The sequence below is a fragment of the Leptonychotes weddellii genome, chromosome 14, assembly GCF_054177405.1.
Source record: "Leptonychotes weddellii isolate Sample4059 chromosome 14, ASM5417740v2, whole genome shotgun sequence".
Classification (NCBI taxonomy): Eukaryota; Metazoa; Chordata; class Mammalia; order Carnivora; family Phocidae; genus Leptonychotes; species Leptonychotes weddellii.
The window spans coordinates 25,460,021-25,483,195 of NC_138382.1; the positions used below are offsets into that span (position 1 = coordinate 25,460,021).

At 44.1% G+C, this 23,175-nt stretch overlaps 1 protein-coding gene and 1 non-coding gene across 8 annotated transcripts in view; both read right to left on the reverse strand.

Annotated features, from left to right (window-relative positions):
• Positions 1-2,895: 2,895 nt before the first annotated feature.
• HSD17B3 (hydroxysteroid 17-beta dehydrogenase 3) overlaps positions 2,896-23,175 on the reverse strand; it is a 41,663-nt gene continuing 21,383 nt past the window's right edge. Inside the window, exons 3-12 of one of the 7 annotated variants that reach the window (XR_004073131.2) lie at positions 18,275-18,350; positions 16,267-16,374; positions 15,066-15,133; positions 13,745-13,780; positions 10,670-10,704; positions 9,282-9,363; positions 8,561-8,626; positions 7,019-7,168; positions 4,034-4,173; positions 3,251-3,336 (exon numbers count right to left, since the gene is read on the reverse strand). Coding sequence is in view for 1 of the 7 variants with exons in the window: in XM_006749703.3 (XP_006749766.1) it covers positions 3,238-3,336; positions 7,019-7,168; positions 8,561-8,626; positions 9,282-9,363; positions 10,670-10,704; positions 13,745-13,780; positions 15,066-15,133; positions 16,267-16,374; positions 18,275-18,350 (720 nt within the window). In the remaining 6 variants the exon portion in view is untranslated. Of the gene's footprint in view, positions 3,337-4,033; positions 4,174-7,018; positions 7,169-8,554; positions 8,627-8,720; positions 9,364-10,669; positions 10,705-13,744; positions 13,781-15,065; positions 15,134-16,266; positions 16,375-18,274; positions 18,351-23,175 lie in introns of those variants that run through there. The other 6 variants (XM_006749703.3, XR_014139972.1, XR_004073128.2 and 3 more) reach the window with 6 other exon arrangements.
• On the reverse strand, positions 19,444-19,549 carry LOC115937924 (U6 spliceosomal RNA). The gene has a single exon (XR_004073136.1). It is a non-coding gene; the product is annotated as a U6 spliceosomal RNA (small nuclear RNA).

A 23,175-nucleotide genomic window follows, 5' to 3' on the forward strand; every position in this document is an offset into this window, starting at 1 on the left:
AAAAGACGCAGCAGCAGCTAGCAGGAGGGGAAGAATGAAGGGGGGGAATCGGAGGGGGAGACGAACCATGAGAGACGATGGACTCTGAAAAACAAACTGAGGGTTCTAGAGGGGAGGGGGGCGGGAGGATGGGTTAGCCTGGTGATGGGTATTAAAGAGGGCACGTTCTGCATGGAGCACTGGGTGTTATGCACAAACAATGAATCATGGAACACTACATCAAAAACTAATGATGTAATGTGTGGTGATTAACATAACAATAAAAAATTAAAAAAAAAAAGAAAGTCCCTTCGACCCCTCCCCAGGTTCAATCATTTGCTGGAACGGCTCACAGAACCGAGGACAACAGTTTACTCACTAGATTACCAATTTATCATAAAGGAATACAACTCAAGAACAGCTAGATGTAAGGTGTGCATGGGGCAAGGTATAGGGGAAGAGGTGTGGAGCTTCCATGCCCTCTCCAGGCACACCACCTTCTTAGCATCTCCACATGTTCACCAATCTGGAAGCTCTCCAAACTCCATAGTTTATAGAGCCTTAATGACATAGGCATGATTGATCAAATTATTGGTCATTGGTGAATGAACTCAACCTCCATCCTCTCTACCCTCCGCAAAGGTTGAGGAATAAAGACTGAAAGTTCCAACCTTCTAATCACATGGTCAGTTCCCCTGGCATCCAGCTCCCATCCTTAGGGGCTTTCCAAAAGTCGCCTCATTAACATAAATTGTGGTTGAAAGGGTCTTGTTATGAATAACAAATGTCACACTTATTGTTCTTTTTTTTTTTAAAGATTTTATTTATTTGACAGAGAGAGAGACAGCGAGAGCAGGAACACAAGCAGGGGGTGTGGGAGAGGGAGAAGCAGGCTTCCTGCTGAGCAGGGAGCCCAATGTGCGACTCAATCCTGGGACCCTGGGATCATGACCTGAGCTGAAGGCAGACGCTTAACAACTGAGCCACCCAGGCACCCGTCACACTTATTGCTCTTATCACCTGGGAAGTTCCAAGGAATGGGGATGAAGATGACCTACATATTTCTTACTATAAATCACAATATCACAATTCCTCTCTCCCTATCTATGGTGTGGCCAAAGTCTGGCAGCATCTCTCAGCTAGAGGTCAAGCTCCTCTGCGGCAGTGTTCCTTACACTGTTCTTTCTCGGTCCCTCTTCTTCTTCCTCTCCCTCCCCCCAACCACCACCTCCCTTGCTCTGTCTCTCTCACTGGGTCTATAAATGCTCCCTTCCCAGCCCCTTAAGGTTTTGTGGTAACGAAAGCACCACTCTCCTAGCTCTGATGACTTCCCTACACCCTCCCCACATATTTGCAAATAATTCCCCCAATTGCTCAATCATGCCTTCTGTTTCCTCTGGAGACCCTGACTGATAAAGAGTTTCTGATTCTTCGTTGTCAAAAAAAAGTCCACCCATCCAGCCTAATCCCAGATCAGGCAAGATAATCAACTGAGCGCAGTCTCAGTCAGGACCAGTGACAAAAAGAGAAAGCACACTGAGCATTTCAAAGAGAAGGGATTTGGTAGAAGGAATTGGTGACACCACAGCAGAAGGCTGAAAGAGCAAAAAGAGGATACTTAGTAACTCAGTTATCAGTAACTGCAGGGCTGGTAGAACCAGCAGAGGAGGTGGTGTTTCTAGGAACCAGGTGTTCCAAGGGGGAGCCTCTGCATGGTTAATGCTCAATTCCCTAAAGGGGGCACTGTGGGACTGGTGCTAACATCCGGCTTCCTGGTTGGTGCGGAGTCTGGCTAATGCTGTCCCCTCCGCAGAGGGATGGTAACAAGAATGCAAACAGGAAGGAGTTTCCCTCAGGCCTCACCTTCTTTTACTCTGCCAAATTTGCCCCCCATGGGCAGAATCTAACACAAAGCCTGCTGGCATAAGCGTCTTAAGACCTGAGCCTGAAATTTCCCAGCCCAACCCATCAACAATCAGAGTATGAAATGTGGAGCTTAGGACAGAAGACAACAGGTAAATAACCAATACCTATGGGTACCATAAAAACATTCTGTACTGTAGTTATTATTGTTACCCATAACTGAGAAAATTTAAATAGATAGCCATGCCTCAGAATGAATTTTTCCCAGTTCTTTTCCCCAGAGCAGGTTTAATAAAAGCTATGATATTTCAGGCCATGATTTCCAAGTTTACCAAGGTTTTAAATGTTCTATCTACCCTGTGCTTCCCCCAAAACATCAAAATGCCCCATAAATTACAACCAGATCTCCCAGACTCCTTTTATAACTAGAGCAGCAGTACCTAAATTCTTTTCTCACACCATAAATGCCAATGACGGTCTCAGAAAAGATGAGTGCCACCAAGCCTCCGCAGTGCCTAGAGCATGGTGATGTCTTGGGGGAAGCACAGGGTAGATTGACCAAGGCCAGCCAAAACATGGTCACCAGCTGGTATGCTCACCCTCCGACTCCCTCAAGAGCTGACGGCCAGGAGTTCTCCCAACACTCCACCCCCTACGTGTTGACAAGTAAAGCCCTCGGCCCAGCATCCCCAAAGCTGGAGACCTATAAAAATCTCATTTCTGCAGGTATCAACTCCTACATTAGTGCAATGGTTTTTCAGCTATTTTTATCAATGTATGCCTTTCTGTTTTATTTCTACGAACACACTCTGACATAGAACCCCAAATATAAATAAAATAGATACAGCTGATTCTGCATTCGTTGAAATGGGAGGCCCCAGAAACAGGCCTGTTGTAGCTGTTGCCCCCACACCTTACCCTAGAGTTTCCTGGGTCTCTGAGGAGCCCCGTTTGAGTGCTCGAGAACCATAGCAGTCTTGGCAAAGTTTAGTAACGTTTGACATTCTTTAACGTAGCTATAAAAGTAGCTTATATGTATAAATGTTCTCAATATTCACAGTATCAGAGGCTTTATTCTCACCACATTTATACTATAATCTCACATAGAAATTCTTCCAGTTTCCCCTAAGACACTCTCATCTTGTCACACACAAAACCCTAAAACCCCACTGCACCACACATGTGTTGACATCACAGTTTTCCCAAAGATCTCCAGACTCAAGTAAAATGGCAAAAAAAAAAAAAAAAAAAAAATTTGTATTTGTGGACCGTATTTGTGACACAGCCTCTCCAGCTTCAGGGGAGTTCAGGGGCTGTTCTGCTCCTTAGTTTTCTGCAGCCAACAGGGAACATGGTGAAGAGAACAATGCTGGATGGCACGTCAGCCCACTTGGACTATATGGTGTTGGTATTCTGCTTGAGGTAGTCCATGTATTTCTTCTGGAATGTGCTGCTGTACAAAACCCATGATGGGATCAGGCTCAGGAAGCTCCGCTTAAATAGACAAAAACATGAGTATTTGGGGAAGAAAGAAGAGCAAGCAAGTTAGAAGGAAACAGCTCAGTGTATATTCATCATCTTTAAAAATATTTTTCTGACTGCTGAACTTAAGTCTCAAAATCTTTTAAGTGCATGCTAAAATTTAAAGGTCTTATGACCTTTCTCAGCAAACAAGGTTTTCTCAGAAACCAAAACAGTCACTTGTAGAATCAGCCCCAAGGAAGTTTAAATTAAGAGAACTGTGCCCCGAGTAACACCCTACCCCCCTTTCTCCTTCTCTTAGCAAGTACTTCGTCTTCCTACTGTTCAATCTCCCAGTGTCTTCATGTTCTTTTTACCAAGGTTCTACTAAAATGAGATTCCAGAGAACAACCAGAAATGCTTTTACCACCTGGCACAATGCCTGAGGCAGAGTAGGCACTAAGCAAATACACAAATGCATCAATGAGTTCATGAACAAAAGTCAGACACAGCAAAGTATAAATCACCAACATTGAACATTTGCTTGGAAAGGTGGAGGGGGGCATCGTGGGGGGCATGAATGCTTAGTTGGATGCACATCAGGCAGTAGGCACAGGCGTTGGAAGACCTTTTGCCCTCAAATCATACCCATGTCCTGTAAGGTCCAGGACCCAGAAGCAGTCATTCTGTCCACAGTGTAATCCTGTGCATCCAACATTCCTCAACCTACCTACTCCCCACTGAACAACAGGATTTCAACCAGAGGAAAATATGAGCTTTTCAGGGAGTGTTCCTATTCTTCAGACAGCTCAGATTCTCAAACTCTTGCACTCATTGAGATACTTCAAAGCAGGGGGCCAAAGATGGCTTCCGGGGAAACAAAATAGAACCCTTCATCCACTAGCCGAGTCAATTAGTGAATGCAAATTTTTCCTTAGGAACTTCATTTTTCTCCCCTTTAGACCTTTTTAATGTCACAGCAAAATCAAGCCCTTTCATTAGCTTTGCCTTAAACTAAATGTTTTGGCTTAGTGAAGTCAGCCAAATTAAAGTTCCAGGTCCCTAGAAAATGTTCTAAAAGTCCCTTCTTCTGCCTCCATTGTTGTCTACCTCCTCCCAACCTAGAAGGACGGTTTAGAAGAAACCAGGGAAAGCACGGCATTGGGCAAAGGTGGACTTAAACCCTAGCTTCACCATTACCAGCCAAGTGGACTTTGGCATCTGATCTAGCTCTGAATTTCAGTTTCCTCAACTGTAAAACAGGAATCAAATGATCTGTCTTACAAGATGATTAGGAGAATTAAGTGAAGTAACCCCCCGTACCACATGGACTCTACATTAGAGGCTCTATTCCAGCCCTAGTTCCTGCCCTAAAACTCCTTGGGAGTGAAGAGCATGCGGTCTTTGCCTTGCCTTTTTCTAACAGAAGGTTTGCTTATTTACCAGTCGATTCTACTTGATTGCTCAAACTTTAGAGTCAATGATTTTTCTAAATTCCAGCAAATGCCAAATTGGCCTTAAGCGCTTTAATGATTTGTATGTTCTCCTTTGTCTTCTCTTTTGCTTCAACAGGCACAAAGACTCTTTTGCCTAGTCTGTTCTTGGCATCTATTTGCCAGAAGAGATTTGATTTGTTACACAAGAAATCAAAAGAGAAAAGCCAAAAAAAATTTGTTTCAACTTTTGACACCTAGAATTGCACTGTGTAGCAAGATGATAACCTTGCAAGCCAGGCTATGGTCTCAAGACTGATGCTGATGGGTTCCATATAAGACATCAATATCCCAAAGGATGTGTGTCCTTCTATATGTGGACCTAGGCTGGGTGGAGGGCTGGGGGACCAGGGGATTCAGGTGAAGAATATGAACATGTGATAAATAAGTAAGGGGGGCACTGAGGGCAAAAGAGGAGATATTGCCCCCATCCTTCGGGAGTGCAACCATAGAACATTATCTCAGCATGGCAAGAGAGGTGCTGACATTTGGCTTTCCAGCATTGGTCAAGTCCATGTTGATGCTGATACAGAAGTGAGAGCCAAAGGGCCTTTATGAACCAAAGATCCAGATGAACCATAGGCCCATGGCTGCATGGGGGAAGTAGCAGAGATTCAGGGCTCTGCAGTCCTCAGTAGGTGGGAGTTTACCGGCCAAGCCGAAAGGGTCATTGCTCCCCAGAGCCATAAATCAGCAAGGTGCACAACCACCAGGTAGATATGGGACAAAGCCACACACACTTTAGGACCAGCAGGAGATCATGAAGATTCTTCTCCCTGATACCATCTTAGTGAAAGAGGCAGGAGAAAGAGATGGTCCCAGAAAGACTGAACACTTTAAATAATTAACAGAAAGCACATTTCCTAAATATCCAGTTTAGGTTACTAGATCAAACTAAATTTAAACTCATTGGACATTCCATTAATTTGTTCTCCTGCCATGCAGCAAGTAGTAATCTGGAGAAAGACCAGATTAGCAATAGACAAAATCAAGATCTTATATTCTTTCTGTATGTCCACTTTGTAGAGTGTGTTAAATTGGTGATTCTGCACATTGTTGAGGCTCTACAGTGAAAGTTGCAAGTGATCCTCTAAGACAATTCAGTATCTCTTCTAGAGTCTCCAGAAGTCCCAGTGGGTAACGGAATGCTTGGGAAGATACAGTGTATTCCTTCTAGCACCTGAGAGAAAAAGAGAGTAGGGAGAAACCTAATTCCCATGACAGAAAAGCACATGAGGCAGAGGAGAAATTTGACATATGAAGGGAAAGTAAAGATCTGTCTAGGGCGCCTGGGTGGCTCAGTCGTTAAGCGTCTGCCTTCGGCTCAGGTCATGATCCCAGGGTCCTGGGATCGAGTCCCACATCGGGCTCCCTGCTCCGCAGGAAGCCTGCTTCTCCCTCTCCCACTCCCCCTGCTTGTGTTCCTGTTCTCGCTGTCTCTCTCTGTCATATAAATAAATAAAATCTTTAAAAAAAAAAAAAGATCTGTCTAAAATTTTTGGTGACACTGGAAACAGAACCACCCTGGCACTCTGTGTTCAGTATCAGCGTGCAAGTTAACTCTACCTTTGTTTCACGTTTGTGGTTGCTTCTAAAAGCAGCCCAGGGATGGTAAGAACTCCTCATACTACATGCCACTGACTGAATCTTACTTCCGGATTCAACGGAGTCCATGTTGTGCTAGAACCAGCTTGAACTTGATCTCAAGAGCCAATTATACACGTTCCTAAATTCGGGGGCAGTGACAACACAATGGGAGCTTAAAATCAGCCGGGGGGGCGGCATTATTTAAACCATGGAAATCAGCAAACCCTACAAACCAAAGTGTTTGGGGTTTTTTCCTGGAGAGCCAGATATTAAAACATTTCTTAACACAGGGAGCCAGAGAAGAGAGCAGCACCCAGCCCCACCCAGGGATGGTCCCTGTGTCTTGGTCTGCCCTTCCCGAGAGCTCAGGAAGCCACCTTACTTTCTGAGGAAAGAGGTGAGGGTATTTGCCAATGTGGGGGTTATCTCTGGGCTGAGTCCCCAGGCCCCCAGCCTCCCCACTTTGCCACATATGCTCTTTCACATGGCTGTGTGACAGCTTAGCAGCATGGGCTCTGGCAACACGATCCTTGCCGTGAGAGGACAGGGTTGGTTGCTCCAATAGCAAAGAAGAACTCTGCTGGGACTGCCCGCACACCTGCCTCCAGAACTTTGAGAAAGAAGTTGTCAGTTACCAAGAGTTCGTGGGTGAGGCAACCACAGGTTTCATCTCCAATTGTGACGTAATTCAGTGATTCCTTAACAAAGTCATTGGCGGTCTTGGTTACCATGTTGGTGTGTAGATACTTCGTCATTGGGGTGGAAACAGCATATGGGGTCAGCACCTACAATGGGCAATAAAGGCCATAACACGGGAGCAATCTGCCCACCCCTGAGAAGTGAACCCCTATTCTAGCCCTCCCTTCGTTTGCCAACTCCGTTCTTCTGTAAGAAGCCTCAGGATCTCCCCTGATGATGGAGCACTGGAAAGGCATAGAGCCGGCACAGAACTGTGACTCAGAAAAACTGGTTTCTTGTTTAACTTTATCACTAACTCAAGCTGAGGCCTTAGCCACACAACGTCAGCTGGTTCAAATGTACACAAGGTGACTGAGGACATGAATTATCTCTTAGAACATGGTGGCCGGACCAACAATAAAAACACAGGACAGTTAAATTTCAAAGCCAGACAAACAAGGAAAAAAAATTTCAGTATAATATGTCCCAAGTATTGCATGGGGTATACTTATACTAAAAAAAATAAAAGTTATTATCTGAAATTCAAATTGAACTGGATGTCCTGTATTTTATGTGGCACCCTAATGCAAGAGGCTTATTTCTAACACATACAGCCAAAGTTGGAGCAATTGAAAGCTCTTTGGATTCCCACTTTCACACTTCAGTTACAAGCCAGGAGTGACACATGCCTGATCATCTTTCCTGTTGTGATAAGAAAAATAAACAACCACACACTGTGGCCCTCAAAGCCGACACCATCAGTATGTACAGCAATCATTTTAAAGATTTAACTGTGAGGGTGCCTTTTTCATTTCTAATAGTAGGTCATAAAACTTCTTCCCAAACAATAACAAAAATGTCTGCAAATTGTTTATTCCAGGTTCCAGAAAGCACTTAGCTCTAACTAACTATGTTGCTGAACCAAGCCCATGCCTGTCCCTGACACCTCAAGACTACAGATGGCTGTGACAACCCAGTTCTGTTGACAGCTGGGACAGGGTCATCTCCTCGATGGTTCTGCCATGGCCGGTGAAAGAGGAAGCCAAGGGCCTCTTCCTCAACTGCTCAAGAACCACAGCGTGGGGATCTTTGTGGCCCATCACAGATGAACAGCTCCCAAAGTACCCCCAGCCCCCTGCCTCATTCCAACGTGGATCGATTGCTCAGTTTTCTTTTGTTTCTTCTCCACAATTCCTCCCACCTAAGCCTGTCTCCTGTACCTGGGTCAGGGAGTCAAGGGTGGTTAGACCAGACCCTAGTTTCTGTCCTGATGCAGTGCTCACTCACGGCACCGCCTCCTACAGGGCATGTGTGAGGGAGCAGCAGGCCGAACCAGAGTGGCTCAGTTGCCACTGTGATGGTCACAGGAACTCCCATGGTGCCATGCAGACCCTCCCCCCTGGCTGTGCATGCACAGCCGGTCCTGCAGGGGGTAGTGGCCCCAGCTCCATGGGGTACCACAGTTCCTCATCCCAAGGACCCAGAGCTGTTGACCTCACCTGGATAATGATTCCTTTCCTTCTATATTCGGCTTGCAGTGCCTTGGAAAATGTGCACACAAAAGCCTGGAGCAAGAAGGAGAAAACACCTATGGGGAGAGCTTGCTTTGTCATCGGAGGCCACTTTTTCAGATTTCAAAGGGGACTGCAGGGAGCCTACCTGCTTGCCCTTAAAATGCAGTAGTGTGTCTGATGGGAGTTAGGACTTTGTTTCTTGGCCTGGAAGAAGCTCCCTCAATGAGCAAGAACATCCATTTTGGGATAAATACATGCCGAGGGCCACTGCACATAGAGGACCCTACCCAGGGAGAGCTCTCCCTTGTCTCCCTGCCTGGGAACACCCCCACCCCCAAGGGTTTGTTTTTAGGACTAGGGCATGGGGACACCTGGCCAGGCCCCCAGGACAGAAGAAAGTTCCAGTGCTGCTTGCTGGCAGCAAGAGAACAGGGCTCCAGGCAAGGAGGTGAGTGGGGCCCAGAGTCCCACGGGGGCTGCGCCTATCCCGCTGCAGGGCTCCATCAGCCCCAGGGCCATGGCTTTTTCTAATTTGTACCCAGACATCTGCTGGCAGGCCCTGTACATAGAAGCCCCCTGGACACTTGTCCTCCAGACCAATATGTCCATCAGCTTGCCAGATGATCTGAAGTCCAGAGGAAAATGCCAACTGGGAGAAACAAGAGGAAGAAGGAGAAGGAAGCTTGGGCTCCATGCTGTCACTCACCTTGGAGGCCGAATACATGGAGTAGAGAGGCCAGGGAAAGAGGGCCACCCCAGAAGAAATGTTCAAGATAAGGCCTTTCTGCCTAAAACACAAAGAAGTAGAGTTCTGAATAGTTTGCTGCCTGATGAGCCACACCCTGAGAGGAAAGAAAGCGAAGGGGCTCCTGTGACTTTCGCCAGGAAAGTCCATCCTCTCTAGACTTCCATGTGCACGGCGAGTTCTGCTCCCCAGAACCATGAGTGGTGCGTCCCCACGGCCTGGATCACGACACCAAACAGTGGTGCCACTCAGCAGTCAGTTGACATCAAGGGCTGGTGAGTGGAAACAGGGGTTCTGCTACAACAAAGATCCCCCAGCAAAATGCCGAGGACCAACTCAGCTCAGCCAGTCTTATTAAGGGGGAAGGAACCCTTCTTTCTCAAATGTGACCCCATGAGCTCAAGGTCCCTTTTAACACCTAAAGAGGACCCACACCAGGACAGATGTCAAATGCAGAATCCTGTCTTGAGTGGAATTTGACAGTCCGTCATCTGCTCACACAGGAACCCACACACGAGTCTCCAGGGTCCTTACTTAATCTTTTTGAAATTGGGTAATTTTAATCCTTCTCAAATAGATGGGTTCAATCCAGAAAAACCAAGGAACTGCAAATTAGACTACAAGGCCAAGCCCCTCTTCCTCTAGGGAAGATAAAACTATCAACCATTTGCATTTAATGAATACCATGTGAGAAAAGCCAGTTCTCTAAGGGCTGTTGTAATAGGATAATAAAACCATGGACTAAATAGAAACACCGAGAGGTGGTGATTTTTACCACTAAATTTGGGTAATAGCAAGAGATGGCCTTGATCTCAGGCCAACCTCTGAAGTTTCTTTTATGTTCAACATGAGTTAATATTTTTAATATAATGTGATGAAATAGCTGTTCTCTTCCTCCAGTAGATGCTACACTTGACTTTCAAATATGCTTATCTGTTGGCAAGGCTGGCCTGGTCCAGAATGTTACATTTTCTCCTGCAATCTCCATGTCCTTCATCACAGTTTTACCATTGGTTAAAGCTGCAGCCAGATGAACCCTATCTGCCCACCACCTTCACCCCGTCCCAAGTCCCCAGGTCAGCTAACTGCCAGGCCAGAGAGGCCATGCCGTACTGTGCTTTTTCAAAAAAAAAAAAAAAAGACCTTGGGGCGCCTGGATGGCTCAATCGTTAAGTGTCTGCCTTCGGCTCAGGTCATGATCCCGGGGTCCTGGGATCGAGCCCCGCATCGGGCTCCCTGCTTCTCCCTCTCCCACTCCCCCTGCTTGTGCTCCCTCTCTCACTGTGTCTGTCTCTGTCAAATAAATAAATAAATAAAATCTTTAAAAACAAAAACAAAAAAGACCTTACCTTGATTCCATCTGTTTCAGAATTAGCTGTGTCATCTATAAGAGAAGGGGTAGAGTTAAGCCCTCTTGACAAAGGAGCAGAGTACCGAGGGTGTGGGGGCTTAGGGAAGCAGGTGCTGGAAGAAGCCAGAAAATGAGCTTAATCTCTCAGGTGGCCTTGAAAATCTGCTGACACTTGTCGGAGGTAATTCTGGCAACACTAGAGTCTGACTAAGACCCACAGAAGGCAACCTAGACGAACAGCAAATGGTTAGAGGCCTCTGATTTCTTCCCCATAAAGCTAAAGTCTTCCTGGAAAATGCAGGCAGTGAAAAACTATGGAAATTGGCTTGTAGCCATGAGATCAACACTGAGGTTCCCCAGATACTCTTCATTCTGGCATAAGTAGGTTGGCCATCATAAACCTCACCCATGAGTTAGAAGTGGGGGGACCTCAGGAAACCTAACCAGTGTCCATGAACAATCCACATATGAGGCACAAGCTAGAGGACATCTCAATCCAACAGCAGCCCCATAAGCAGCTTGCAGGTGGTCTCTGAAATAGCTCCATAGATGGACCATGTCTGTCTGTCCACTGGAATTACAGCAGTGTTGAGAAGTCCTTTCCCTGTCCCAACTTGCTGGCCCTGGAAGAGGTCTTCCCGACTATTCTGGAACTTAAATAGCCCATTAAAAGAGTTTTCACTTCATAATTACGAGGCACCCCTTCTAAGAATTAAGGAAGAGGCAAACCCACAGGCTGAAATGTTCTCAAAAGTACAATTGCGTGGCATCAGGCCTTGTCTCGGGAGCAGGTTTGAGGAGAAAGGATCCAAACACATGGAGAAGGGCAGAGAAATAAAGGAGACTGAAGACCAGAAGACAAATTTTGCCTATTTTTCCCTGTTGTCAGGGGCCCTGCAGGAGCTTCTTAGTAGGCTCTGTCCCCACCATAGGGCAGGCCCTTGAGCCCAACCCTGGGGACGTCCAGATTATGTTTCCACTGTCCTGGGGCAGCGGTGGGGGGATGCAGTGGCATCGACTACCTCCAGAAATACTGGGTTTGGAGGGAGGTGGGAGAAGCACAAGGACTAGATCATGCCGTTAGCTTCCCCTTGGCTCTGCCCACCTCACGAAGGGCACCACGGGAGCGCTGCTGGACAGCACCAGCATTTCCTCAAAGCCTCCCCACTGAATCCCCTATTCTTACTGGTCGAATGATCCCAACAGAGAGACAACATTGGACTTTGTGGGTCTCTCTGTCTCAAAGCTCCCGAAATTTAGTCTCTTACCCGAACTTCCCTTTGCCCACAAACTCATTCCTGCATCTCTGCCCTTGACAGAGAACTCTACTATTTCCAGATGGCTCCTTTGGGGTAACTAAGTGATGCTAGTCATGCTTCCAACCAGTGTGGCCAACTGAGGCATGGTGTACTTAGAAAGCTAACCTTCAATTCGTTTTCTTCCCTATTTAAGCAATTAATGTCTATCAATATACATAAAAAAATTTTTTTTAGCAAACCAAAGCAATTCTCTGCTAAAGGAGTCAGAGGGTTGTCAAATACATTCAGGAAACCCTGTGACCAAATGGACCAAGCCTGAAAGATCAATGTGTAAAATAACATGAAAGATTTTAGTGGTAAGGCAGCAGACAACAGTTGGACATATAAAACTTACAATTACATCAGCTGGGGTTTGAAAAAACTATTGATTGCTCAGCATAAAAAGAATGTATGTACCAATAAAAACTGAGCAGGAAACTATAAAATACCAGTATGCTTACAGAAGAACGACTGACGATCAACTCAGCTTATCCACCTAAAAATAATTTTACATGGTTTGTTCAGCATCCATCTCCCTCCTTATGTTAATAGCATCCTGTTTTCCTTTGGGAAACCAGCCCTCCTCTGCCAGGCCATGCTGTAAAGATGAGACCTGCTGCTCCCTAACTGGGATCCCTCCTCCATGAAACTACGGATCATACCTGATTCACTGCTGTGAATCAGAGTGGTCACAAGGACTGCCATGCACAGTTGTGAATTTTGTATACTGAGCAAGGTGTCCAGCTGTGGGGGTGACTGTAAGCCAAAAGCCCAGGGTTCACTCACAGGCAGTTAGAACGGCTCTCCCCATTCAAAGGAAAGGGAAACATTGCGTTCACCCAAAAGCATCATCTATCCACTCTTAAGCAGCACCTTTTTCCAAATTGTCTGCCCAGAGGGGGTGCCATTTTCTTATTCATTCAAAGGCACAATATAGGACCACTTTGTGATAATCATGCCTATAAATGCTGATACAGTTGACTCTAATCAAAGAACCTGAGTGCCAAATGGCACCTGACACATCCCTTAATCCAACACTCTTTCAATAGCAGATGAAGAATCTGAAGGTCAAGGGAGTTAAACAACAACACTGCCCAACTAACTAGTACTTGAGATGAGATCAGAACACATACAAACTTGAGTTTCACTTCAACAAATATTTATTGAACATCAAAAGTCCAGAAAATCCAAGCCAGGCCTTCTGTCATTTTTCCAAACCGACTGAACTTTCCACCATTAACAAAAACTAAAACTAGAGGAAGGTATTATTTTTTTTAAGTCACCCTAGAATCCTGAATAAGTTTCCATGTCATCAGACCTAATATGTTCTGACATGTGACAAAACTGGATGCAAAAATAAGATTCAGATACTCTGGAGAACACATTCATCACTGTATTTTCTTGATGAAAACAGAATAAGACAATTAAAAGACCACTACATGGCTTCTCAATCAAGTGCAGTTCAATGTCAAAGACTTCAGCAGGGAAGAAAGCAATTCTCCCGAATTGCCAGATTTCAACAGCTACTACATTTTTTTTTTAAGATTTTATTTATTTATTTGACAGAGAGAGAATGAGAGAGAGAGCACATGAGAGGGGGGAGGGTCAGAGGGAGAAGCAGGCTCCCCGCCGAGCAGGGAGCCCGATGCGGGACTCGATCCCGGGACTCCAGGATCATGACCTGAGCCGAAGGCAGTCACTTAACCAACTGAGCCACCCAGGCGCCCAACAGTTACTACATTTTAACGCATTTAGCACATATATTGACTACATACCTTCACTACTGAGGTGATGTTACAGTGGATGAGACTCTGTAATAAATAATCACAACCACAAATTAGCTGGAGGATTTGAGACATTCTCTTGAGAAGTAGTCAGTGCTAGAGAACCATAAAGTGGGCAACATTGTGGTCTGAGCGGTGCTCCTCGTTTGCACAGCCTGGAAATTAGGCTCCTAATTGATGGCCACCAAGCATGCACTGCAACTGGTAAACGTCTGAGAGCCGCGATGATTCTATAAGAATGTGATCTTGAATGGAAGCTAATTAAGAATTTCCTTCAAAATTTAGGGATTTTCCTTCACAACACGGTATTTCAAAGGGAGATGGTTAATTTCCATCTGGAGGAAGCGAGGTTGGCATATGTGGGCCTAGAGACAATAACATAGAGAATAGAAAGGTGAATGGTAATATTAGGTAGAGGTTCTGGGCTACAAGATGCCAGACAGAGAAACTACTGGAACCACCCAAGACAGAAAGGAAAAGAGGGACAAATAGAAGCAAGCACTAATGCAGACATAAATAGGGAAAGAAAAACAAGAACAGAGCCTGCTTAATGGAGAGACACAGACTTGTGCCAGAACCAGGGAGTTAGATGGGGCTAGAGGTGTGGCGAGGAGGGGGATTTTGCAAGGTCGTGCATCAGTGCCCAAGTCGGGCGGCATTATTTGCCTATGCAGTCGACTTGGGGCTTAAATAGGACCACGGGAACAGCAGGACAGCCTGTTTAGAATGGGAATAACTCCATGATTTTGTAAGTCAGGGCCTGAAGAAGAGTCAGCCAACAGTGCTTTCAAGGACTGTTAAATGCATAACAACTGCACTCATGCCCCACCGTGGCATCCACGGGTCCATCGAGCTCACTGTGCTTGCAACACCCCCTCACACAGAGTTTCTATCACAGACATTCCTCACGCTGAAAGCTGAAGGAAATCTCATGACTTGGGAAGACAGAGAGAGCCAAAGAACTGGCCTTCTCCCACTTATAACCACAGATGTAAATTTGTGAGCTGACACAAAGCCCCAAAAGATTAAAGCAGAACGCGGAACCCCAAACGAATGGGACAGCGGACATGTAAGTTCTGATGTGCAGAGAAGAAGGAAGATGTCTCTATCCCAGAGATGGTCATGAAAAGTGGTGCCCTCGCCTGTCTATCAAGTACTAAGGTAAAGAGAGAGGCCACACACATCCATGCGGAATACAGAATTTCAGCCTGACCGTCTCCCAGGTACCCCTTCCCAGGCCCTAGTGACTACCCAGCCAGGGGGCCCAGTCCGCAGTGAGAGGAGATCATCCACAGAAAGAGCCCAGACCTACCTGGATTTCATCTGGTGTATCAAGGAAGTGGCTCGGGAGAAGGTTTGGAAGCATTCCGACATTGTTGACTGACAGAAGCAAAATAAAAAGATGTCAGAAGAGCCGGTAGCAAATCTTTATTAAAAGCCTAAACATGTTTATATTCAACCCCAGAAGTTCCTTTTCTTGGGAAGTTTTCCTAAGGAAACACGTACAGAAAAAATTTATAGACAAGGCTGTTCTTCGCAACATGATTTGGTAACAGTGAGGAAATTGGAAGGGAAAACAGTCGTCCTATCATAGGGAGCACATCAGGTGGACCGCGGGGCAGCCATACGGTGGAATGCGGCACACTTGCTCAACGCTCTTGCCGCTTAGCGTTTAAAGACGCCGGGAGACATTTGGGTGTACCGTCTTTTTAAAAAATGTTACAAAACAGTATGTAAATTTCATCCCAGTTTTGAACATTTGTGTGTATGTGTCTGGAAGGATATACACCAAAATGTTATCTGAGGCTGTTGGGATTTTAAGAAATTTGTAAATGTTTTATGTGCTCATGTATTCTTTTTGGTTTTTCTGCAACAATGTGGTTTACATCTTTATTAGTAAAAAATACAATTATTTTTAAAATTCAACAGGAAGTTTAGAAATCAAATCTTCCTTCCAAGTACAATACAGATGCTGTGCTCTGTATGAGGTTATAAAATATCTTATCACAGAAAAAATATTAAATATTATTATTATTATCTTGTTTCCTGAATACCAGAGTCAATTCTCAAAGAACCATGCTGACTCACTATTTCATGAATCACTCACAGCAATGTTTGTTTGCTAAACTAACTCATTAGGATGGTGTTTCTGAGACTCCTCCTGTCTAATGTCAGTATCAGTAGGAAAAAATCCATTTTCACATTATAAATATGGTTGGGAAGGTTGAAATATCTTAGTTTCATGCATTCCAAAGCCATAAATAAATTTGAGACATGTGACATGTGAAATGTGACAAAACTGGATGCAAAAATAAGATTCAGATACTCTGGAGAATACATTCATGTATTCAATATGCCTCTTGAAGAACTGAGCTGTAATATTCTGCTGAATGCTACAGCTTAAAAGACAGTCCAGACTTAAGTTCAAGTTTACCACAGAAAAATCACGTGTCACTAAGATAATTACTTCACTGATGTCTTACAATCAGCTTTGCATTTTGCAATTTACTTACCTAAAATTCCAATTTCTAAGCCTTTAAGTCTTTCTCTAATATACTCATAGATGTTGTCTTTGGTAAAATCTGCTTGTATAATCTTCACATTACTCCCCGTAGTGCGCTCTGCATCGGAGACAACAGTTACTCTTGAATGAACAGGAATCCAAATCCCTCCCTTGCTCATGGACTTCTCCAATGCTCCTGTAATGTGCTAAAAGATTTGTGAGTGATGGTTTCTGGTGTTTCTAAGAGTTACGATGGTGACAAGTGTATGCACCAAAATAAATTTAATGCAGTGGTTCTCCAAGTGGGGTCCACAGACCACAGCATCAGCATCACTGGGAACTTGTTAGAAACACAAATTCTCAGGCTCCACCCCAGACCTACTGAGCCAGAAACCCTGAGACTAGGGCCCAGCAATCTGTTATTGCACACACTCCCAGTGACCCTGCTCCATGCTCAAGTCTGAGACCCCCGGTCTACAGGCTGTAAGAGCATAATGTGATGTTGCCTCTGCTCAGTGTCAGGTCCCCTGGGCTTACACAGAGCAATCCTTTGTGTTTGTCTAACACTGTAGCAATCACAAAGCATTTACATACACAATATCTTATTTTAATCCTCTCTACAACCTTGTAAAGTAGATATTACACCCATTTTCAAGAGGAGAAAACTGAGGCTCAGAGAGGCTAACTTGCCCAGACACCCACACTCTGTTCCCTCCACATCCATGCCGCTCCGCTGTTCCATGTGGACTTGGCCTTGTGCAGGAGGTTTCGGCAGATATAAAAGCAACAACTAGATTTCACCAACTGCTGCCTGCTCAGATAAGGGGTTAAACCCAATATTTCTGGGACAAGTGATCTTGAGGCTTAGTTTGGGGAGTGGGAGTTGCTTTCAGTCCAAAGAGACTTCTTGCTTTTCAAGAGGACAATAAAAAGCACATCTTAACATTATGAGGGAAACACTGAAGAATGTTCTAGTCCTTGTCAGAGTACTTTTGATATCCAGACACGGAACAAAAGCAGAATTCATTAGTTGAAGGGCACTGAGCCTCCACTGGGCCTCCAGCCCCACACCTCCTACATCCGTCTCCTATCCCAAATCTCCCCTAGGGACACAGCACCATTCCCTGGCAGCCTGTCCCAGTCCTCACAAGTCTTCATAACTGAAGACTCATTCCTTTGAGTTAAGGAGATGACAAATTACTAAATTAAAAATTAATTATTAAAATAAATTGGGGCGCCTGGGTGGCTCAGTCGTTAAGTGTCTATCTTCGGCTCAGGTCATGATCCTGGGGTCCTGGGATGGAGCCCCACATCGGGCTCTCTGCTCAGCAGGGGAGCTTGCTTCTCTCTCCCACTCCCCCTGCTTGTGTTCCCTCTCTCACTGTGTCTCTCTCTGTCAAATAAATAAATAAAATCTTTAAAAAAAAATTATTAAAATAAATTACCCAGAAAGGGATATGATTATTATTAACTAAGAACACTTCACAGTGAGTCATAATACTAAAACATTGTAATATAAATGGTGCCTCATAGAATTGTATGGTGTACAACCTTCACAACCATACGTGGCAGGCCTGGATCAAATCTTTTTTTAAAAAAAATCTGACAACCACCAGTAAGCATCATCCCTCAGCTTCCTGCAAGGAACAGGGCGTAGGGAAACGAAGTCCTAAACAGATCCTATTTTTGAAGGGAGTAGCAGAAGCAACAAGGCAGCTGGGCCCTCTGGGTGAGCAGAGCTAATTCTGGAGATGAAGACACTGGGCCAAATGAGATAGTGGACCTATGTGTACATGAGTCTGTTCCTACTTCACCTAGCCCAAGGAATCCCTGCCGAACTAAAGCTGCTTATGGCCTGCACTTAACTTTGTCCAGTGAGCACCCCACAGAAGGGCCAGCGCCCCAGGCTCCAAGGACAGCCAGCCTTAGGCATGGTGATGGAGCCTCTGCACGCGGGACAGAGCGCACTTGGTCGGTGGGCTCCACAAACATCTCCCTGATCTCTCGGGGTCACTCACCAATCTCTGCGGCAGCGGCCTGTAGTTTTTTAAGTGTCCGGCTGATAAGCACAACATTGAGTCCTTGTCTTGCTAGCTGGGAGCCAGGGTGGGAAAACCAAAAAAGAGAAAGATGATAAGCAGACCGGGAAGGCTCATTTTAAAGGTGAATTGGAGCATCACCCACTTGGTCACAGTGCGGTGTGCATGCTTCTCCTGGCTTTAAATGCGACAAAGGTTCTGGATTATGAGCGAAACAGCCACACTGGGCGAGGCTACAGGTGACACGACAGTGGTGCTGACTTTCGTGCTCATCGTGTGCTGAGAACTATTCTAAGCGGCTTTTGTCTACAGGCCCACGATCCGAATGCCCTCTCATCAGAAATGTCGGGGGTCAAATGGTGTTGGAATTCAACATTTGGAGGGTTTTACAGCACAGTTTAGATGGCAAGTCTAGGGCAGCTCCCCCTGGTACAAAGAGGTATTTCTGCAGGAACGTTTGAGCTGCTTCCTACAAGGACCCTCTTGTCCTTGCTTGTCATGGCTCCCTCCCCTCGGGCATGGTCATGAGCCTGCGTCCTCTCTGTTCTCTGGCTCCCAGCGGGACAAAAAGTAGAATAGGGAGGGCGCCTGGGTGGCTCAGTCGGTTAAGCGACTGCCTTCGGCTCAGGTCATGATCCTGGAGTCCCGGGATCGAGTCCCGCATCGGGCTCCCTGCTCAGCAGGGGGGCTGCTTCTCCCTCTGCCCTCTTCCCTCTCGTGCTCTCTGTCTCTCATTCTCGCTCTCAAATAAATAAATAAAATCTTTAAAAAAAAAAATAGAATAAGGAACCGGGGGGTAAACCGAGGCTTCCCTGAGACCAGGAAGGAGCTCTTCTTCAGAGTGGGTTGTGCCTCGAAGCGGGGGGCTGAGCAGCAGTGTGCGCATTAACATGGCACAGACGACAGGTAAACTCGCTGTGCCCAAGACTCCTCACACCGAAAACTGCCACCAGGAGAAAAGCTAGAGCTTTCCCTGAAGACAGAAGGAAAAACCAGCATTCGTTTAAACAGAGACTGATGACATTTGAGTTAGTGACCAAGGGGCCCGTTAAGTGAAATCTTTCTCTGTGGTTTTAATTCAGTGATTTATACTTGTATTTTTTTTAATTGTGATAAAATACATAGAGCATAAAATCTGCCATCTTAACAAATATATGGACTGTTTCATGACTCTAGATGTCATCCTTGTGCAGAGCCCTGCTAATCTTCTCTGTATCATTCCAGATTTAGCATATGGGCTGCAGAAGCAAGCACTGTGCCATTATTTTAATACGGAATTATATATTACAGAAAACACATAAAGAGCTGAATCAAAGACCACAATATGTGATCTCCAATAGCCAACAACTCAGTCTTCAAGCCAGTGGTTTCCAAATCACCCAGGGAGATGTCAAATTCCCACCCAAACCATTCAAATAAAAATGTCTGGGTTTGAAGCATCAGCATTTACATCTTTTTCTATTTTAATTTATTAAACGATATTATGAAATATGCAAGTAACGCCCATTGTAAAAGATGTCCCGGAGGCCCCCCAGGCCTACTTCCCTTCCCGCCCCCAGGCTCCTGCGGCCTTCAGTTCGGTGTTGACCCTTTTGCCTTTTTCTCTGCATCTACGTGCATACAGAAGTACATACAGAAATAAACATTCGTTTTGTGGGGTTTCTTTTTCCTTTCACACTTCATAAATGGCATTGTAAATACTGTGTTTTTACCTTAATGGTGTGTCTTATCTCTAAATATCATATCTATCTCTGAATCAGTACGGCTTGAGCCACTTGATCCTTTTTTATTGCCTCATAGTGTCCCGTAGCTCACTTTTGGGTGGGCACTTAAGTTATTTTCAAGTTTTCCTATTACCAATATTGCTACAATAAACCCCTTTCTGTATAGCTCTTTGTGTATACAAGCAAATTAATTGCTAGAGTAGATAGGCAAGAAGTGGAGTTGTTGTATCAAAGGGTGCCTGTTTTTTAAATTTTAACAGTGTTGCCAAAATGCCCTCCCTTAAAAAGTACCACCAAAAATACAACCATAGTTATTTCTTCACACTCTGGCCAGTAGTTTTTATTAGCAACCTTTTCAACTTTTCCCAACCTAGTGGTCAAGAAATTATATCCCTATATTGTTTTAACTTGTATTTCTCCAATTATCAGTGGGCCTGAGCACTTTTTTGTATGTTTCTGTGAGTTACCAGTGTACACACTTTGCCCTTTCTTCTACTGGCTTGTCATTTTCTTATAAATTTGTAGGTGTCTTGTGGTTTTTTTAATATATTCTGGGTATTCATTAGTTGCCTATTATATATTTAGCAAGTGTTTTCTCTCTTATTTTTGGCACCTTGACCCTACATTATATATTAATTTTCATGTTATCAAGTTTGTAGATATTTACTATGGCTTCTTAAAAATTTCGTTTATGAACTTCCCTAACTCTAAGGATATAAATATATAAATATATTTTCCTATAACCCTTTACAGCGTTTTTATCTTTTTTAGAATAATGTGAGCGTGAAATCACCCAGCATTATTTTTTTCAAAATGGGTGGCAATTTTCTTGACAACATTTTTCTATTTTTCCATTCCTTCTTGATTTAAAATGGTAACTTAGTCATATGCCACATTCTTTTTTTTTTTTTTAATGAGAAACAGAGAGCACTAGAGGGAAGAGGGTCAGAGGGAGAAGCAGACCCCTCGCCGAGCAGGAAGCCCGATGCGGGACTCGATCCCGGGACCCCAGGATCATGACCTGAGCAGAAGGCAGTCGCTTAACCAACTGAGCCACCCAGGCGCCCCATATGCCACATTCTTATATGTACGTGGGTCTGTTTCTGATCTACCTGGTCTGTTTCACTGACTTACTAGCCAATTTCTGTGCGAGTGCCACTTGTGATTTAATCACAATCTTATAAGAGGCTTTGATATTTGATATGTGGAACTGGAAGTTCCTACCAGTTATTACTCTCTTTCAAAATGTGTTTATCTTCTGAGTTTAACTTTCCAAATAAATGATAAAATTGTCTAGTCAAGTAGTATAGAGAAATTAGAGATATGTAAGGGAAATAATATTTTACAATCTTATGATTTTTGCAGTAATCAGTTGTCTCATCCATAAATTTGGTATCCATTTATCCCAATCTCATGTGTTCTTCTAAAAACTTTTAGAAGCTTCTTCATATAAATCTTGGACATTTCTTGTTAGTTTACATTAGTTAGCATAACATTAGTTCACATCGCAAAGAAGTCCAAAACTTCAGTGGTTTCACACAATGAATTTGTAAACTCTATTTCACATAGTCATTCAGGTCCCATGGCTGAGAAAGTCTTTGTCATCTTCAACACTGGGTTTCTAAAACTGTTTTAGGTGTTCACAGCCAGCCAGTGCAAAGATTAAAAGAGGGTACATCCCCTCCTTTAACCACCTTGACCAAGAAGTGACACACACCATTTCTGCTTGATTTCATCGGCCAGTGTAGTCACATGGCCCCACATAGCTGGAAAGGAGTCTGGGAAATGCCCCAGCTGGCCACCACTTCCAGCTACAACTCTCCACCGTGGAAAAAAGAGTAGGGATCTGGGAGGACATTTAGCTGTTCCTGCCACCAGTACCGTACATTTATTTGTTGTCATCATGAATTAAGTAATTATGGAAAGCAGAAGAAACTCTAGGATGAAATAACTAGGTTCAATTCCTGTTTCCATCACTTAAACCTGTATGCACAAGTTACTCAAACCAGATGTTCCTCGTTGGCAAATTGAGGACACCAATAGACATACTTCATTAAATTGTTCTGAGAATCAAATGAAAAAACGCACTAGAAGTGCATGGTGCAGAGCCTGTCACACAGCAAGCACCCAAGAGTGTCAGTTATTTGTTCTATATATCCTACTCCATTACTCTTCGTGATTGTTCTATATATCCTACTCCGTTACTCTTCGTGACTGTTCTATATATCCTACTCCGTTACTCTTCGTGACTGTCCTATATATCCTACTCCATTACTCTTTGTGACTGTTTTATATATCCTACTCCGTTACTCTTTGTGATTAGGAACTCTGCCGAGCCACCAAGGCAAACGAATTCTTTTATTCATTGTAATAGTTTCTTCCTCAATGCTTGGCTTTCCATCTTAGACAATGATATTCTCTACAAGGTACAGTTTTGTCCCTTCCTCTCCAATATTTGCATACTTTTGGCCTCTTTATCTTGGCTAATATCTCCTGCACTCTGTTAAGCTAATATATGGTCTGTTCTCTACCATACTGAGAACACTTAGAATGTTTCTCAATACAAAGTATGAGGTTTCCTGTTATTTCTGGAAATTATTTTTTCATCAACTTGAGAACATTTTCATCTATTCCTTTTTGCCAAATCACTTCTTTTTTAAATGGCTGTATGCTAATACTTAACTTGGATCCCAATTCTCTTATGCTACCTTTGTCCCATTTTGATATCAGAATCATGCTAATCTGTCTACAGAATTCCTGAAACATGTAGGGTCACCTACTTGTCCCAGCATTTTCCCAGTTTTAAAACTCAAAGTTCCACATCCCAGGATCTGCCCCAGTCCCAGGCAAATCAAACTGGTTGGTCATCCTAGAAATGTTTTGGGTTTTTTTTTTTTTCTTACTCCTTGAAGATTTAATAATATTTACTTGTAAAAAATATCTGGGTTTCTTATTTAGGTATAGCTATTCATAACTGCCTCTTCCATCTCAGGCATGACTTGAGCCAACTTTGATCATTTTTGTTTCCATAGAAAATCATGTCTTTCATCTAGATTTTTAATTAACACAAAGATTTAAATAGTCTTTCTTTTTTCTTCTTCCTCTACTTTTTTTTTTTAATCTCCTTGTCTGTAGCTAGGATCCTAATGTTCCTTT